We start from the raw sequence: 20,129 nt of genomic DNA on the forward strand, positions 1-20,129 counted from the left end.
GGAAAACTGCCAATGTGACACCCCTACTCAAAAAAGGCTGCCAACAATCGGCAAATGAGCCTAGTGTTGGAAAAGTGTGCCAAACAAACAGACCTGCAGAATGTGTATGGGCTCATAGAATCCTGATTGTGTGCAGGCAGGCTATTTGGCCCATCAAGTCCACACCGACCCTTCAAAGAGCATCCCACCCAGACCCACGCTCCAACCCATAACCTTGCATTTCCTGTAGCTAACCCACCTAGCCTGTACATCCCTGGACACTGAGCAATTTAGCATAGCCAATCCACCTAAACTGTGTATCTTTGGACTGTGGGAGCAAACCAGAGCAACTGGAGAGACCCCACGCAGACATGGGGAGAATGTGCCAACTCCATGTAGACAGTTGCTTAGGGTTCAATCAAACTCAGGTCCCTGGCACTGTAAGGCAGCAGTGCTAACCACTGAGCTACGGTGGATAATTACATAGTTCCTTGAAACAGGAGTCACAGATAGACAGGTGGTGAAGAAGCCGTTTGGCATGCTTGCCTTCATTGGTCAGTGTGCTGAGTATAGACGTTGGGGTGTCGTGTTGTGGCTGGACAGGACATTTGGTTCGGCCACTTTTAGAGCACTACATTCAATTCTGGTCTCCCTGCTTTACGAAGCATGTTATTACACTTGAAAGGTTTGAGAAAACATTTAGTGTTTCTGGAATTGAAGAATTCGAACTGTCAGGAGAGTTTGAATAGGCTGGGGCAGATTTCCCTAGAGCTGCTGAGGCTGGGAGGTGACCTTTATAGGGGGCAGAGATAGGGTGAAAAGTCAAGATCTTTTTCCCAAGGTAGGGAAGTTCAAAACTAGAGGGTGTATGCTTAAGGTGAGAAGGGAAAGATTTAAAATGGACCTGAGTGGCAATGTTTTCACACAGAGGCTGGTGCATGTATGGAATAAGCTGCCAGAGGAGGTGATGGAGGTTGGTACAATTACGACTTTTAAAAGTTATCCAGATGGGTACACGAGTGGAAAAGGTTTAGAGGGATGTGGGCCAAATGCTAGCAAATGGGATGATATTAATTTAGGATATCTCCTCAGTGTGGATGAAGTGGACCGAACAGTCTGTTTAACTGTAACTCTGTTCTGATACTACTTATAGAACCAGTTAGAAATTCTAATTGGGCAGAGTTAGCATGGCTTTCTGAAAGGGAAGTCATGTCTGAATAACTTACTGGGGTTTTGCATAGGAATCAGTAATTAATTAGACTTCCAGGGTAAGGTGCCTCACCAAAGATTTAGTCATAAGATTCGCCCATGGTTTTGGGGGGAGTGTACTGGCATGAACAGAGAATTGGCTAATGGCCAGAAAACACCAAATGGGTATAAGGGATTCTTTTTCAGGTTAGCGACCTGTAACCAGTGGGGCTCCACAGGGATCAGTGCTGGGACTACAACCGTATTCATGGCTTGGAGGAAGGAACCGAATGTACTGTAGCCACAAAAAGTAGGTGGAAGGACGAGTTGCAAGAGGCATTCAAACAGATTACAGATAACTATTGATCAGTTAACCAAGTAATGGAAAAATGTTTTCAAAATGAGTATAAAATGTGAAGTTGTTCAATTTGGAAAGGAGAATGAGAGAACAGAATATTATTTAACTGGAGAAAATCTGCAGGGTGGGACTTGGACACAAAATAGCAGCTAATCAGGAGATTGGAGTGTATGAATCTTACTCAACTGTACAAGGTGCTGGTGAGAGCACATCCAAAGTACCGGGAGCAGCTTTGGTCTCCATATTGAAGAAAATATATAATTTCTTTGGAGGCAGTTCACTAGGATGATCCCAATGTAGAAGGATTGTCTTTTGAGCAACGGCAAAACTGGTCTATTCATAGGAGTTTTGCTGAATAAGAAGTGATCTCATTGAAGTATAGGATCTTTGAGGAGAACTGAAAAAGTAAGAGAAGCAAAAAGTTTTGATAGGATAAATGCTAAGAGGGTGTTTCCCTTCATTGGAGAATCTGACACTCAAGGGCTGTTTAACACTGAGATTCTCTGAGGGTTCAGAGTCTTTGAAATTCCTTGTGACAGAGCGCTGGTAAATCCCTTGGTAAATTTAAAGCTGAGATTGATTGATGATCAGTTGAGAAATCAATGGGAAAAGCCTCACTTATGTAAGGTCAACAGTAATCCTATCGAATTGCAGAGCAGGTTTGAGAGGCCCAAAGACCACCTATTTCTATTTCTTCTCGTCTTAAGAAAGCAAACAGGATATTTGCTTTTATCAGTCAAAGCACAGATTATCAGAGGAGGGAGTTTGTATTGGAGCTGAACAGGACTTTGGGTAAGCCACAACTGGAGGACTGTGTGCAGTCCTGATCACTACGGTCAGAAGGATGCAATGGCACTGGATGGGATGCAGAAGAGAGTAACCAGGATGTTGTCTGGGATGTAATGTTTCAGCTATGGAGAGAGGCTGGATAAGCTTGAATTGTTTTCTTTGAAGTGCAGAAAGTTAATGGGAGGGACCTGATAGAGTTGTTAAAGATTGAGAGGAACGGATAGGATGGTTTGAAAGCAGCTGTTCCCCTTAGTTAAAAGGCAGGAGGTTTACAGGGAACTTGGGAGTTCAAAATGTTCAATATATTTTTAACGTGGGAAGGAAAAGTTTTTAAAAATACACGAGGGGCAACTTTTTTTTTTAAGTGTGTGGGTCGTGTATGGAATGAACTGTCAGAGGAAGTGCAATTATAATTAGAATGTTTAAAAAACATTTGGATAGGTACGTGAATAGGAATGTTTGGAGGAATATGGGATTAACGCAGGCAGGTGGGACTAGTTTAGTTTGGGAACATGGTTGGCATGAACTAGTTGAACCGAAGGGTCTGTTTCCATGCTATATGACTCTATAAAATATTTTTTCACCCAGGTCATGGTTGTGTCCGAAATGCACTGCCTGAGAGGGTAGTTGAGGTGATAATTTCACAACTTTAGATATTATTTGGATGAGCGCTTGAACATAACAACACAGTACAGACCCTTTGGCCCTCGATGTTGCACTGACCTGTGGAACCAATCTGAAGCCCATCCAGCCTACACTATTCCATTCTCATCCATATGCCTATCCAATGACCATTTAAATGCCCTTAAAGTTGGCGAGTCCACTACTGCTGCAGGCAGTGCGTTCCATGCCCCTGCTACTCTCTGAGTAAAGAAACTACCTCTGACATCTGTCCCATATCTATCATCCCTCGATTTAAAGCTATGTGTCCTCATGCTAGCCATTGCCATCAGAAGGTAAAGGCGCTCACTGTCCATTCTATCTAATCCTCTGATTATCTTAGATGCCTCAATTAAGTCACCTCTCAACCTCCTTCTCTCTAACGAAAACAGCCTCAAGTCCCTCAGCCTTTCCTTGTAAGACCTTTGTTCCATACCAGACAACATCCAAATAAATTTGCCCTGAACCCTTTCCAAAGCTTCTACATCCTTCCTATAATGTGGTGGCCAGAAATGTACGCAGAACGCCAAATGTGCACCAGAGTTTTGTACAGCTGCAGCATGATTTCATGGTTCCGAAACTCAATCCCTCGACCAATAAAAGCTAATACACCATATGCTTTCCTAACAATCCTAAGAATACAGGCCCAGAACTGGAAAGTTGGACTTGTGTAGATTGTGTATTTTTGACAGTACAGATTCGAAAGGCTGAGGTCCTCTTCTGTAGTGTATAATTCTAAACTAAATATCATCCTCTCTGGTCAGGACAGATGGAAAACACTCATTAATATGGAAGTAAGATACTGGATACTGGATATCTGAGATACAAATAGACAGTGCTGGCAAACTTGGCCAAGTTTCACTTGGTTCACCAGTCCTGACGAAGGGTTTCGGCTAGAAATATTCACTCTCCTGCTCCTCAGATGCTATCTGCTGTGCTCTTCCAGCTTCACTTCTATTGACTCTTTTGTGTCCGGCTGCACCACTACGCTGGCAGTGCCTTCCAGACTCCAACCACTACGCTGGCAGTGCCTTCCAGACTCCAACCACTCGGTGTTTTAAAAAAAAAATTGCCCCTCACATTTCCTTTGAACTTTCCCCCGTTCTCCTTAAATGCATGCCTCCGACATTTCAACTCTGGGAAAAAGATTCTGACTGTCAAACCTAGTTATGTATCTCATAATTTTGTGGACTTCTATCAAGTCTCCTTTAAGCCTCCACCACTCCAGAGAAAGCAACACAAATGTTTCTCGCTTCTCCTTATAGCTGATACCCTGTAATTTAGGCAGCATCCTGGTAAACTACTTCTGCGTCCTCTGCATAGCCTGCACAGCCTTCCTGTAATGTGGTGATTAGAATTGAATGCAATACTGATGTGTGACTTAATCAAAGTCTTACAAAGCTGCAACATGACATCCTGACTCATGTAGCCAATTCCCTGACCAATAAAGTCAAGCATGCCATACGCCTTCATTACAACCGAACTACTTGCATGGCAACTTCCAGGGACTTGAATCCCAAGATCCCTTTGTACAGTTCAGGGTCCTGCCATTACCTGTATAGTTTTCCTTAACATTTGATCTCCCAAAGTGCAGCGCCTCACACTTAGCTGGATTAAACTCCATCTGCTATTTCTGCACCCATATCTATATCCCAATGTATCCTTTGATGATAATCTTTGCTGTCCACAACTGACCCAACATTTGTGTCGTCTGCAAACTTACTAACCCACCCATCTACATTTTCGTCCGTCATTTATATAAACCACAAACAGCAGAGGTCCCAATTCAGAGCCCTATGGAATACTGTAGCAGTATTTTCTTCTGAGAGCGAATGAAAATGCAGGAGGCAGGCAGAACTCAGGCAAGTGGAAGTTTATTCATGCAGAAACTGATTAAAGCAGGGAGAGGGCGTAAGGATCTTCCCTGAATTTAGTGTTGACTTACAGACTCAATTATTTGCCTAATCTTTGGCACAGCTCAGAAGATTGATCAATGACCCACTCTAACTTGTACAGTAAAAAGCAGTATTTTTATACATTTCTTTGTTGTAATGATCACATAACTTGGATCACACACAACTTCCCTCCTAATCCATACACCCAATCTGGTAAAACATCTAATTAATGATGGACATTATTGTGTCCAACCTTGGGTTGTCCTATTCTCATGGTGTTTAATAGGCACAATTATCTCTCGGCCTTGGGATCTTTCTCTGCATCCTGTTCATTCACATTCCAAAGTTTATTGCTAGACTCCTTGGCTCCTCTCAGCCTGGCTTTATCTGTAGAGACTGTTTGAATTTGATCTATTGTATCTCGTGTGCTGTCTTTATAAAATTCAGTTATCACTCTCTTATATTACCCACTCTCCTAATTACGTGTGCAAATATGCCAAAGACAGTTAGTTTCAACTCGTTGGTATAAGATGCGTAAAATTGATTTTTCTTCAGAAATTAATTATGAAGTGTAAGGTTAAATATAGCTTTTCCTAATCTTAGAACTTTGTGATGAATAGGCTGTAAGCAATCTATTTTGTTCAAGGTGCATGATGGTATTTCCTGAAGCTAATTTACTTTCACAAATAGACATAAATGTTTTTGTTGCATGAATCTATATTTATAGTGGAGAATCTCTAACTAGAAACTATTGCTTAATTTTTCAGAGTAACTAAGAAATAACTGTTTACTGTGAAATAGTTATCCATTGTTCAGGTAGCTATTTAGGGAGTTTAGTATACTATATCTCACATCTGGTGTTTATTTCGTTAGTGTATTAATAATTCTTTCATTAGTTGAGCTGAGACGTGACCTGTTCCGCACAAAGCCATTCTGACTGTCCCTAATTAGGCCATGTTTCCTCAATGCATGTAAATCCTAACCGTTAAGAATTACCTTTAATAGTTTCCCAGCCACCGATATAGTTTGCTGGATTATTCTAATTTCTCGTCACGAATGGAGGAAAAACATGAGCTACTCGCCAGTCCTCCAGGACTTCAGTGGCTAGTGAGATTTTGTGCAAGACCCCAGCAATCTCCTTTCTTGTCTGTCTCATTAATCTGGAGTAGCTACCTGGAGCACTGGCAACCTATCCACTTAATGCTTTTTAAGAGACCCAATACCCACTTCTTTCTTTATCTCAAAATGTCAGAGTGCAAAAGCATGTTCAACACTAATCTCATGTCCTCCATATCCTCCTCCTGGGTGAACACCAATGCAAAGTACTCATTTAGGATCTTGCCCACATCATCTGCCTCCAGACACAAGTTCCCTGCTTTATCCTTGAGTGGTCCTAACTTTTCCCGAATTATCCTATTTTTCATGGCTGTAAAGAATGCCTTGAGATTCTACATGCCAGTGTTATTTCATGGCCCCTTCTTGCTCTCTTAATTCCCGACCTGAGATCTTTCCTGCTTGCTTCATATTCCTCATGGACCCTGTCCGAGTTTTAGCTTCCTAAACCCTACAAATGCTTCTTTTGCTATGGAATATTTTGAGATGGAAAATGTTCCTCAACACACTTGGAATTTCTTTCCCCTTTCTGCTTATCACATTCCTCTTTTCCCAGTTTATGTTGAAATAATTCACATTTCCCAATAGAACTTGTTAATGACTGGAGGCTGTACTGACCAATGTTTTTGTGTTTTTTTGGTTATTTTTTAAATCCAGCCAATTCAGTTCAGTCCCTGTCTCCTCTGGAATCCCACCTCTCCAGCACTGCGCCATTCTCCTCGATCAATACCAAAACTCCTCCCTCCCCTTTATTAATTTACTAACTTTTCTGAGCATCTTGTTTTGGGATGATTTAACATCCAGTCCAGCCATCCTTTCTCGTCTTTAACATTCTTTAACAAGTCTCTAAAATCCCAGAGCATCGTATCTCAACGAGACAGTCTGTATGCACCATGTTCATTTATCTCTGCACATTCACACACACGTACTGTAACCCTAATGTAGGTAAAAACAAGGACTGCAGATGCTGGAAACCAGATTCTAGATTAGAATGGTACTGGAAAAGCACAGCAGTTCAGGCAGCATCCGAGGAGCAGGAAAATCGATGTTTCAGACAAAAGCCCTTCATGTACCCTTGGTTCCTTTCCTTCTTATGACCCCACCAAATAGCTTACTTATACCTGTTTTTTTTTCTATTTTCCTGTGCAATTTGCCTCCTGGTTCTCTCACCTCTCGGGTTAAACTCTCCCAAAGACCGCGTTAGGGAACTGGAGCTCGAGCTGAGTGAACTTCGGATCATTTGAGAGGATGAGGGAGTTATGGGGGGGGGGAGAATGAACCTACCAGGGGAAACCACAGTGGCCAGGTTTCTGGCACTGAAGGGAAGGGAGGAGAATAGGAGAGCGACAGTGATAGGAAATTCAATCGTGAGAGCTCTGAAAGCTAATGCTTCCAAATAAACCTTTGGGACTGTAGCCTATCCATCCCAGTCCAACACCAGCTCCTCCACATAATGGTAAGAGGAACAGACAGGAGATTCTGTGGTTGCAAGCGAGAATCCTCGATGGAATGTTGCATGCCAGGGTCAGGGATGTCTCCGATTGAGTCGACAGGATTGTTAAGGGGGAGAGTGAGCAGTGAGAAATCATGGTACGCATCACTCCCAATGACATAGGTGGGGAAACTGATGAGGACTTGAAACGAGAATGTTGGGAGTTAGGTTGGAAGCTAGAAGGCAGGACGAGCAAAATAGTAATCTCAGGATTGCTACCAGTGCCAAGAGCAAGTACAGGTGAACATGTGGCTGCAGGCTGGTGTGAGGGAGGGCTTCAGATGTGTGGATCAGTGGGATACTTTCTGGGGAAGATGGGACCTGTACAAGGGTGGGTTGGACCTGAACTAGAGGGGCACCAATATCTTGGCTGGGAAGTTTGCTAGAGCTCTTTTGGAGGGTTTTCACTAGATTGGCAGGGGATGGGAACTGGAGCTGCAGGTCAGATGGTAGAGTAGGTATTGAACAGCCAGATAGACTCTCTGCACATTCTATGAGGAGGAATAGGCAATTGACAGGGCAAAGGTGCAGTCAGTGTGATGGGTTGGAGTGTGTCTACCGCATACACTCATATATAGGTAGAATTTTGAATGTGGTTTTTTTAAATCTGAAATTAGGGGGTCGACTTAGACACGAGCTATTGTTTTCAAGGGGATGAATATTTATCTACAAAATACATAAAATGGGAAATTTACCTTCCTGGCTGCCCCTGGTCCCTGGCTCTGGAGCGTTCCCTGTAATATGTTTGGGTTGTGGTAAACTGCAGGTAACTGAAACAGACTCCACAGATTACAGTAATTCTGAAAACCTGGAGCAGAACATTACGGCTGGTGGACTGTAAGACCCGGAACGGCATGATATGACCAGCAGACTAGAAAGCCAGAGCGGAGCATATTGGGCAGGCACACTGACTCATAAATGTTGATCTGTAACTATGAAGAACTTGGGTCAACTGAAACATGAGATATTTGGAAACATGAGATTTATTGGCCAAAGTAAGGGGTCGACGTACACATGAGACTGACCTATACATGAGTATATATGGTATTTTAATGCAAGAAGTATCAGGAGTAAGGGTGCCAAACTTAAAGCATGGATCAGTACTTGGAACTATGATGTTGTGACCATTATGGACACTTGGATATCAGAGAAGCAAGAATGCTTGTTGGATGTTCCAGGGTTTAGATGTTTCAAAAGGAATAGGGTGGATGGTAAAAGAGGTGGGGAAGTGGCATTGCTAATCAGGGATAGTATCACAGCTGCAGAAAGGGAGGTTGGCAAGGAGGATTAGTCTACAGAGTCCGTCTGGGTGGAAGTCAGAAACCGGAAAGGAGTAAACACTTTATTAAGACATTTCAACAGAGACACGAAGAAGCAGATTAGGAGGCAGGTTTTGAAAAGGTGCACAAGTAACAAGATAGTTCTCATAGGTCACTTCAATTTCCCTAATATTGATTGGAACCTCCTTAGTTCACATAGCTTAGATGGAGCAGTTTTTGTCAAGTGTGTCTAGGAAGGATTCCTGACTCAATATGTAGATAGGCCGACTAGAGGAGAGGCCATATTGGATTTGGTGCTTGGCAACGAGCCAGGCCAGGTGTCTGATCTTTCAGAGGGAGAGCATTTTGGTGATAGTGATCACAACTCCCCGACCTTTGCTATACTCGTGGAGAGGGTTAGAAACAGACTGTATGGGAAAGGATTTAATTGGGGGAGGGGTATTACAATGCTATTAGGCAGGAACTGGGGTACCTAAATTGGGAGCAGATGTTCTGAGGGAAATGCATGAAGAAATGTGGAGGTTGTTTAACGAGCACTTGCTGATATTGCTGGATAGGTTTGTCCCACTGAGGCAAAGAAGGGATGGTAGGGTGAAAGAACTGTGGGTGGCAAGGGATGTGGAACATCCAGTCAAAAGGACAAAGGAAGCTTACTGAATGTTGAGGAGGTAAGGATCAGAGAGGGGTTGAGAGGGTTATAAGGTAGCCAGGAAGGAACTGGAGAACGGACTTAGGAGAATGGAAGGGGGCATGAAAAAGCTTTAGCAGAGCATTAAAGAGAGAGATCTTGACGTTTGTGAGGATGGCATGAAACAGACTAATATGCTTGAGCAGGTTGATGTTAGGAAGGAAGATGTACTGAATATTTTGAAAAATATAAGGATAGATAAATCCCCTGGGCAGGATTAGATTAGATTAGCTACAGTGTGGAAACAGGCCCTTCTGCCCAACAAGTCCACACCAACTCCCCCAAAGAGCAACCCACCCAGATCCATTCCCCTACATTCACCCCTGGCTAATGCACCGAACACAATGGGCAATTTAGCATGGCCAATTCACCTAATCTGCTCATCTTTGGACTGTGGGAGGAAACCTGAGTACCCGGAGGAAACCCACGCAGATATGGGGAGAATGTGCAAACTCCATACAGACAGTCGCCTGGGACCATGGTGCTGTGAGGCAGCAGTGCTAACCACTGAGCCACCGTGCCTCCCCCAAGGTTACTGTAGGAAGCAAGGGAAGAGATTTCTGCTCCTTTGACAATGATATTTGTGTCCTCACTGTCCACTAGAGTAATGCCAGATGATTGGAGGGTGGCAAATGTTATTCCCTTGCTCAAGAAAGGGAATTGGGATAATCCTGGGAATTACTGACCAGTCAGTCTTACGTCTGTAATGAGCAAATTATTGGAGAAGAATTTGAGAGACGGGCTTTATGATTAGTTGGAAAACCAAAGCTCGATTAGGGATGATTTGGAGATGCTGGTGTTGGACAGGAATGTACAAAGTTAAAAGTCGCACAACACCAGGTTATAGTCCAACAGGTTTAATTGGAAGCACTAGCTTCCAGAGCGCCTCTCCTTCATCAGGCCCTTCTTAAGTCACCTTGTAGAAAAGCATTTGCTGCTCTGTTTTAGGAGCTGTCATCTGGTCTATGCAGGTCCCATCAGCACTTTCCCTCCCTTCCCCAGCATCTTAATGTCCCAGGAATCTGAAGTCCTCCTCCTGGACCCTGTCTTCAGCATGAATTCATCTAGTCTATCTTTCTCTTTCTATACTCATTCGGACATATTACCAGAAGAAATTAGCTTTGAAACAAGCAGCCAGAGGTATGAGTTCTAAGGTTTACGTCAGCAAGACTGGCAAATGATGATGAGCTGAATCACTGGAGAGAACTTTGTGTCGTGTGACAATACCTGGCAGCTGGCATTGGTCCAGACCAAGTGGCCAGGCCTTCACAGCTTCCAGAAGATTTTCAAGAGAAAATGTATAAGACAGAGAAATTTTATAGCAGATAAGGAATTATACACCCAGTCACTGATGGCTCTCTGTGGAGTAATCCAGTCAGTCACATCCCCATCCTGCACCCTGTGCTCTCTCCATTATTCTGCAAGTTTGTTTTCACCAAGTGTCTGTCCAATTTTCTTTTTGAAATCATTCACCCTCTCCACCCCCAGCCCCTCGTGGTCAGAGTTCCAGGTCATTACCACTCACTGTGGAAAAATGTTCTTCCCCACAATACCCCCTGTATCTCCCCACCAAAACCTTCAGTCAGGGTCGCCTAATCCCAGTATTATCAGCCAATGGGAACAGCTTTCCTTGTGTCTCTCATCCAAATCCATTATAATCTCGTCCGTCATGATCAAATCACTGCTCCATGGAGAAAAGTCTCCGCTTCTCTCGATCTCGATCTCTCGCCCTCTTGATCTCCCTCCCGATCTCTCTATCTCTATCTCTCTCTCTCTCTCTCTCTCTCTCTCTCTCTCTCTCTCTCTCTCTCCCTCTCTGTCTCTCAATCTCTTTCTCTCCCTCACTGTCTCTCGATCTCTCTCTTGAGGGCCCTCATGTTCTTAGCATGTGGGGACCATAATTGGACTCCATCCTGTAGGTGGGACGTAACCAGAGCTTTGTGAAAGTCAAGTAATTTCTTTACTCAATGTATTTTGTATATGAATCCCAAAATCCCATTTGTTTTGTGCACCACTCTCTCAACATGTCTAGTCTCCCTCTGAAAACAAAGCACATGATTGTGTCTCACATCATCGACTCCTCCTATGTCACCATTCCTCCTGCATCTCCTCCAACTTGTGCTTGAGCTTTCCTCTTCCCACACGCACACCCCCCCCCCCACCTCCTGCTGTCCACCTCCTGTTCTGCATGTTTCTCCATGCTCATAGTTAAATTACTGTGCCACGAGGCTTTATCTGAACTGTGAAGATGAGAGATTAACTTTGTTGCTGCTTGCTTTCAGACACATACATCCAAAAAACAAAGAAATCTTACATCGACAGTCGAGCACGCAGGAACCTGGGTTCTATAAACACTGAACTTCAGGATGTGCAGCGAATAATGGTGGCGAATATCGAGGAGGTCTTACAGCGAGGAGAGGCACTGTCAGGTAAACCCTTCACCTCTGCACAGGCATCAACTTGTGCTGTGCTAACATGTTCATTCAACAGGAATAGGATTTCTGTTATGAGTTTATGGTGTAAATGTAATGACCCTTTGGCCAACACTACACTGAGCCTGGTTGATGAAAAGATCTGGGTAGAACTCAGAGGTTGGTGCACTTCAGCCTCCATTTGACTGTTGATCAATCTTGGCAGGTGGGTCTCAAGTCATCTGTTGACCCAGATTGGTTGAGAGCAGGCAACACATCAGTCTATCAGCTTCATGGTCTCTTTTACTGATAGAAGCTTTGATCTTGACTGGATTCACATTCTCACATTGCTCACTGTGACATTTCTGCTCAAGTTTTCTGGATTTATTCATCAGCTAACAAAGCCTCCATTACTGCTCACTACTTTGTCTGATTGTGGAAACATACTCTATAGAGTCATAGAGATGTACAGCACGAAAACAGACTCTTTGGTCCAACTCGTCCATGCTGACTAAATATCCCAACCTAATTTAGTTCCATTTGCCAGCATTTGGCCCATATTCTTTTAAACCCTTCCTGTTCATATTCCCATTCAGATGCATTTTAAATGTTGTAATTGTACCAGCCACCACCACTTTCCCTGGCAGCTCATTCCATGCATGCATCACTTTCTGTGTGAAAAAGTTGCCGTTTAGGTCTCTTTTAAATTTTCCCTCCTCACCCTAAATCTATGCCCTCTAGTTCTGGACTCCCCAATCCCAGGGAAAGTATCTTGTCTAGTTACTCTATCCATGCCCCTCATGATTTAATAAACCTCTATAAGGTCACTCCTCAGCCTCTGACACTCAAGGGAAAACACCCCCAGCCTAGTCAGCCTCTCCCTATAGCGCAAATCTTCCAACCCTGGCAAGATCCTTGTAAATCTGTTCTGAACCCTTTCAAATTTCACAACATCCTTCCGATAGGAGGGAGGCCAGATTTACACCCACTATTCGAAAAGTAACCTAACCAATGTCCTGTACAGTCTCAACATGACCTCCCAACTCCAGGTTCTGACCAATAAAGGAAAGTATATCAAATGCCGCCTTCACTATCCTGTCTCGCTATGACTCTGCTTTCGAGGAACTACTGTCTCTGGACTCTCGCTATGTCATTTCTGAAGGCTTCCCATTTTCCAGCCTTCCCTTTACCTGCAAATGTCTGCCCCAATCAACTTTTGAAAGTTCTTGCCTAATACCATCAAAATGGGTCTTCCTCCAATTTAGAACTTCAACTTTTAGACCTGGTCTATCCTTTTCCATCACTATTTTAAAACTAATAGAATCATGGTTTCTGGCCCCAAAGTGCTCTTCCACTGACACCTCAGTCACCTGCCCTGCCTTATTTCCCAAGAATTTCCCAAGTTTTGCACATTCTCTAGTAGGTACATCCACACACTGAATCAGAAAACTTTCTTGTTCACACTTAACAATTTCCTCTCCATCTGAACCCTTAACACTATGGCAGTCCCAGTCTATATTTGGAAAGTTAAAATCCTCTCCATAACCACCCTTTTATTCTTACAGATAACTGAGCTCTCCTTATAAATTTATTTCCCAATTTCCCACTGATTATTGAAGGGATCTATAATACAATCTCAATAAGGTCATCATACCTTTCTTTTTTCTCAGTTCTACCCAAATAACTTCTGAATCTATTCCTTGGAATATCCTCCCTAAGAACAGCCATAATGCTATCCCTTATCAAAAATGCCACTCCCTTCTCCTATCTTGCCCCACCAGTTCTATCCTTCCTATAGCATATGTATCTTGAAACATTAAGCTGCCAGTCTTGTCCATCCCTGAGCCATATTTCTGTAATTGCTATGATATCCCAGTCCCATGTTTCTGACCTAATTTCAACTGCCTTCCTCTTTCATTGAAATAAATGCAGTTTAATTTATCAGTCTTACCTTGTTCTCTAGGCAAAAATGCGGATTGCAGATGCTGGAGATCAGAGTCTCGATTAGAGTGGTGCTGGAAAAGCACAGCAGGTCAAGTAGCATCCGAGGAGCAGGAAAATTGATGTTTCGGGCAACAGATAAAGGGCTTTTGCCCAAAACATCGATTTTCCTGCTCCTTGGATGCTGCCTGACCTGCTGTGCTTTTCCAGCACCACTCTGATCTTACGTTGTTCTCTGATTTGTTCCTGTCTGCCCTGTTTTGAGTTGCACTGTTTCTCATTTGGCCCAGTCTCCGACTGATCTCTTTCCTCACTATCCCCCTGGGTCCCAACCTCCCACCTTTATTAGTTTAAATCTTCCCGAGCAGATCTAGCAAATCACCCTGCCAATATATTAGCCCGCTTGCATTTCACGTGCAATTTGTCCTCCTTGTACAGGTCACTTCTATCCCAGAGAAGATTCCAATGATCCAAAAATGTGAACCCTTCTCCCCTGCACCAGCTCCTCAGCCATGCATTCATCTGCTCTATCCTCTGATTCCTACCCTCACTAGCTCATAGCACCGGGAGTAATCCAAATATTTCTACCCTTGAGGACCTTTTTTTCAATTCCTGCCTAACTTTCTATATTCTCCCTTCAGAACCTCACCTTTTACCCTTCCTATGTTGTTAGTTCCAATGTGTACAATGACCTCCTACTGGTTCCGCCTCCCTCTTGAGAATATTCTGCACCCTCTCTGAGATCTCCTTGATCCTGGCACCAAGAAGGTACCACACCATTCTGATTTCTCGCTGTCGGTTGCAAAAACGTCTGTCTGTGCCTCTGACTAAACAGTCCCCCCTCTCAATCGATCGCTTGGAATCTGACGTATTCCTCACTGCATCAGATCCATTCTCTGTACCAGAAACTTGGCTGTTTGTATTAAGTTTCTCTGAGAGTCCATTATCCCCTACATTTTCCAAAACAGCATACTTGTTTGAGATGGGGATTACCACGAAAGATTCCTGCACCACCTGCCTCCCTCTCCTACCTTTCCTGGAGTTAACCCATCTACCTGACTGTATCTGCGGCTTTTCTTTCATCCCATAACTGCCATCCATCACACCCACAGCTCCTGTAAATTCCTCATTGCCTCTAACTGAAACTCTAACAGATCCATGTGATCTGATAGGATTTGCAACCAAAGACACTTCCTGCAGGCATCAGTAATATGGAAATTCACCCTAAACTCCCAAATCCGACAGGAAGAGCACATCACTCCACTAAAGGCCATCTTTGTTCCTTCATAATCTACAGACCCAGAAAATAATCTTCTTATTCTAAAACGAATACCTGCTCCAGCTAACTTAGTACTTATGGTTTGTATTTTTAAAATTTAATAGAGACAAATCGGATCAAAAAGAACCCACTGTACTCATGATTGTAGATTTACAGCAAGGTTACACTCAAAAATTATGCACTTTTGTGTTCTTGTGCTGTGAGCTGTCCCACACAGGTTCCTCCAGAGTCAGCTATGAATTTCGCTATTTTTAACTTTTCCTAGACTGACTCCAATTGTCTAGAGTTATTTGAGCTCATACAGCAAAGACAATTACTGCAGATTCACTGCTGTGTCAGACAGCAGTATAGATTTCTTTCCCTCACCATGTTGTCACTGCCTTTGTCTTGTTGCTGTTGTTTTTTTTTCCTCCCAAAGTTCCAAAACAATGCAACAGTTGATAAAACCGAATTGCTATTCCTGGAATTCAAGGAGATCACATCCAACACTTAATATACCTCAAATAAAGAGCAGCTCTTATAGCCACAATTTTTTCCTGTCCTCCATCTTGTATTACCCAGAATGCTATCTCTACACCTTCTGCAGTGGAGGGATAAAGGAAGATAAATATATTGTGTATTATTTATTATCAGTTCCACAAGGGACTGGCACTGCATATATTGAAACTACGAAATTGTCAAAAGTAGCTGAGCAGCGATTAATCATTGGATTGAGATGTTTGATTTTCTGGAATTTAGCTTCATTTTCCTTTGGGTCACACGGTAGGTTTTTAGAACATTCCCTCAGGACATTGAATGAGAGTTCCTGTAATGTGCAGTTTCCAACGCCTTTCTCCTCAGTTTGGGATTTACCAGCGTTCACATTTCAGTTTGTGCTGCTGAAGCCTGGTGGTGTTATATCAGCAGGCTGTGTTCAAAGTAATTACTTGCTGTTGTTCTCTTTGATGTAGCTTTGGACAGCAAGGCCAGTAGCCTCTCCAACCTGTCGAAGAAGTACCGACAAGATGCCAAGTATTTGAATATGCGTTCAACCTACGCCAAGCTAGCAGCTGTTGCAGTCTTCTCAATCATGTTAATCGTGTATGTACGCTTCTGGTGGCTCTGAGATTGACTGTCATGCTGACCAGCGTTGATTTGCTCTTGCTATGTGTCAGTCCCCCTGTAATGGCGTGCTCGATCTATGAGCACTCATTACCATTCCAAAATCATTAGTTTTTTGCTCAGTCAGTCACGTTGAAAGCTCCCTTTTTTTTTTTTGTTGTAATTTGGATGTGTGTGATGGGTTGCCAAAGTTGGCTCTGTCAGATTACATTTCATTCTGACTTGTCGAAATGAAGAATTCTTTCTTTCATCCCAATGCATTCTGATATTACAAACTATAGGTAAAACAAATAGAATCATTATAAAGAGCTAAAGTGGTGAAAAATACTCTATTATTAAATGCTCTGTAGAAAGAATGAATGGAATGTCTGTGATCTCTCTTCCTGTCTCTGTCCATGACTCTTTACACACAAATCCTGGGAAAGCTGCTGAGGAGGACCAGATTACTGCCTGAAAAATATGATTTGTGCTGTGACTGTGTAGATATCAACAGTGCTCTTATATTCATTGAATAAAATCACTTATGTTAAGAACGTCTTTGTTGATTTTAGGAACAGACCATGCTTCCCAGCACCTCTCCACATGCATTTGCTGCAGCGCTATCCAATGAAGTTCATAGGGCTCAGCTAATACTGAGCTAGGCTAGTGGATGCCATGGAGGAATTATCATCAGATTCAGTGGAAACTGACATGGTCAACTGTTTTCTTTAAGCAGCTGTAGATGGAGGTTCTGGTTGATGCAATAGAACACAAGTAGAGAGATACTCTGTCAGTAAACATCAGACAGATGTAGAACAGAAAAGAACAATGAAGAGGTTGAAATAGACTACATCAATTTCGTTGAAAAAGAAAAAAGTTAAAATGTTAATTTTTATTTTAAAAAAGGATGGTTACAGAGATGTTTCCACTTCAGGATAGACCAAAACTGCAAGCATAAAATAATCACCAATAAATGCAATAAGGAATTCAACAACACTTAGCACACTTTTGGAAAATTGTGTGCAATTCTGGTCTGTTCCTGTGTTGTGAAACTTGAAAGGGTTTAGAAAAGGTTTATAAGGATGTCGCCAGGGTTGGAGGGTTTGAGCTACAGGGGAAGTGTGAATAGCCAGGGGCTGTTTTCCCTGAGGGTGAGGGGTGACCTTAGAGGTTTATAAAATTATGAGGAGCATGGATAGGGTAAATAGACAAGATCTTTTCCTTGGGGTGAGGGAATCTAGAATTAGAGGTCATTGGTTGAGGGTGAGAGGGGAAAGATTTAAAAGGGACCTAAGAGCAACTTTTTCCACACAAAGGATGGTGCATTTATGGAATGAGCTGACAGAGGAAGTAGTGGAGACTGGTGCAATGACAACTTTTAAAAGGTGGGCTTATGAATAGGAAGGGTTTGGAGGGACATGGGCCAAGTACTGGCAAATGGGACTAGATTAATTTAGAAGAGCTGGTTGTCATGGATGAGTTTTCTCATGCTGTGCATCTCTGACTATGACTTTACAATAACACTTGAATGTAATTCATCATTGTAGGGAAGACTCAAACATAATTTAATGTCAAGCCATGAAAGGAGACACAAGGACAGATGACTAAAAGCTCGATGAAAGAGGCAGGTTTGATGGAGCGCCTTAACGGATTAGAGAGCCATAAGGATGTGAAACAATTACCCCTTAGATCCCTTTTGTATCTTTCCCCTCTCACCCTAAACCTATGCCCTCTAGTTCTGGACTCCCCCCACCCCAGGGAAGAGACTTTGCCTATTTATCCTATCGGTGCCCCTTATAATTTTGTAAACCTCTGAGGTCACCCCTCAGCCTTTGACACTCCAGGGAAAACAGCTCAAACTTATTCAGCTTCTCCCTTTAGCTCAAATCCTCCAACCCTGGCAACATTCTTGTAAATCCTTTCTGAACCGTTTCAAGTTTCATAACATCCTTCCAATAGGAAGGAGACCAGAATTGCACTCAATATTCTAACAGTGTCCTAACCAATGTCCTGTACAGCCACAACATGACCTTCCAAGTCCTATACTCAATGTTCTGACCAATAAAAGGAAAGCATACCAAATACCACCTTCACTATCCTATCTACCTTCAACTCTAGAATTTGCAGTAGACGTTGGTAGAAGTTGTGATGGGGGATTTCTTTGGGAACAGTGACCACAAGTCTGTAAGTTTTAGAATATACTTAGAACAAAGATGAGAGTGGTCCTAAGGGAAGAGTATTAAACTGGGCCAAGGCCAATTATATCAAAATTAGGCACGAGCTCGGAAATGTGGATTGGACACAGCTATTTGAAGGGAAGACCACATTTGAGATGTGGGAGGCTTTCAAAGATAGTTTAACGGCAGTGCAGGATAGGCATATCCCGTTGAAGGCAAAGGATGGCAAGGGCAAGATTCATGAACCGTGGATGACAGGAGAAATTGTACCACTAGCCAAGAGGAAAAGGGAAGCACACATAAGGTCCAGGCAGCTAAGAACAGACTGGGCCCTGGAGGGATATCGGAAGAGTAAGACAAGTCTTAACCGAGGAATCAAGCGGGCTAAAAGGGGCCATGAAATAGCTTTAGTAGCAGAATTAAGGAGAATTCCAAAGTATTTTATTCTTATATAATAAGCAAGGGGGTAACTAGAGAAAGGATTGGTCCACTAAAGGATAACGAAGGAAGGCTGTGAGTCGAACCTGAGAGAATGGGTGAGATTCTGAATGATTACTTTGCATCAGTGTTCACTGAGGAGAGGAACATGATGAATTTTGATTAGTCTGGAAGATGTGTTGGGTAGGCTAGAGGTTATTAAGGTGGACAAATCCCCAGGACCGGATGGTATCTATCCCAGGTTGCTGAGGGAGGCGAGAGAGGAAATAGCTGGGGCCCTGACAGATATCTTTGTGGCATCCTTAAACACAGGTAAGGTGCCGGAGGTCTGGAGGGTTGCTCATGTTGTCCCCCTGTACAAGAAGGGTAGTAGGGATATCCCGGATAACTACAGACCAATGAGCCTGACGTTGGTGGTGGGGAAGTTGCTGGAGTGGGTACTGAGGGATAGGATCTATTTATATTTTAGAAAGAAATGGGCTTATCAGTGATAGGCAACATGGTTTTGTGCGGGGGAAATCGTGCCTTACCAACTTTATTGAGTTCTTCGAGGAAATTACCAAGTTGATAGATGAAGGAAGGGCTGTTGATGTCATATACATGGACTTTAGTAAGGCGTTTGATAAGGTTCCCCATTGTAGACTAATGGAGAAAGTGAAGTCACATGGTGTGCAGGGTGTTCTAGCTAGGTGGATAAAGAACTGGTTGAACAACAGGAAACCGAGAGTAGTAGTTGAAGGGAATTTCTCGAAATGGAGAAAGGTGACCAGTGGTGTTCCACAGGGGTCAGTGTTGGGACCACTGTTGTTTGTGATATATATAAATGATCTGGAAGAGGGCACTGTTGGTATAATCAGCAAATTTGCAGATGACAAGAAGATTGGTGGAGTACAGAAAGCAAAAGGGACTGTCAGGGATATAGATAGACTGGAGAGTTGGGCGGAAAAGTGGCAGATGGTTTTCAATCCAGAAAAATGTGAGGTGATGCACTTAGGAAAGACTAATTCTAGAGCGAATTATACAATGAACGGAAGGGCCTTGGGAAAAGTTGATGGGCAGAGAGATCTGGGAGTGCAGGTCCATTGTACCCTGAAGGTTGCTGTACAGGTGGATAGAGTGGTCAAGAAGGCATATAGTATGCTTGCCTTCATTGGACGGGGTATTGAGCATAAGAGCTGGCAAGTCATGTTAAAATTGTACAAGACATTGGTTCGGCCGCATTTAGAATACTGTGTACAGTTCTAGATTAGATTATTTTACAGTATGGAAACAGGCCCTTCGGCCCAACAAGTCCACACCGACCCGCCGAAGCGCAACCCACCCATACCCCTACATTTACCCCTTACCTAACACTACGGACA

General features: G+C 43.1%; 1 protein-coding gene across 1 annotated transcript in view; it reads left to right on the plus strand.

Annotated features, from left to right (window-relative positions):
- The window catches only part of LOC122554083 (vesicle-trafficking protein SEC22b-like), a 74,021-nt gene extending 57,317 nt beyond the window's left edge, over window positions 1-16,704 (plus strand). The window contains exons 6-7 of the mRNA XM_043698536.1: window positions 11,725-11,871; window positions 16,024-16,704. Of these exons, the coding sequence (XP_043554471.1) occupies window positions 11,725-11,871; window positions 16,024-16,178 (302 nt within the window). The 3' untranslated portion in view covers window positions 16,179-16,704. The remainder of the gene's footprint in view (window positions 1-11,724; window positions 11,872-16,023) is intronic.
- The last annotated feature ends 3,425 nt before the right edge of the window (window positions 16,705-20,129 follow it).

The sequence above is a fragment of the Chiloscyllium plagiosum genome, chromosome 11, assembly GCF_004010195.1.
Source record: "Chiloscyllium plagiosum isolate BGI_BamShark_2017 chromosome 11, ASM401019v2, whole genome shotgun sequence".
Classification (NCBI taxonomy): domain Eukaryota; kingdom Metazoa; phylum Chordata; class Chondrichthyes; order Orectolobiformes; family Hemiscylliidae; genus Chiloscyllium; species Chiloscyllium plagiosum.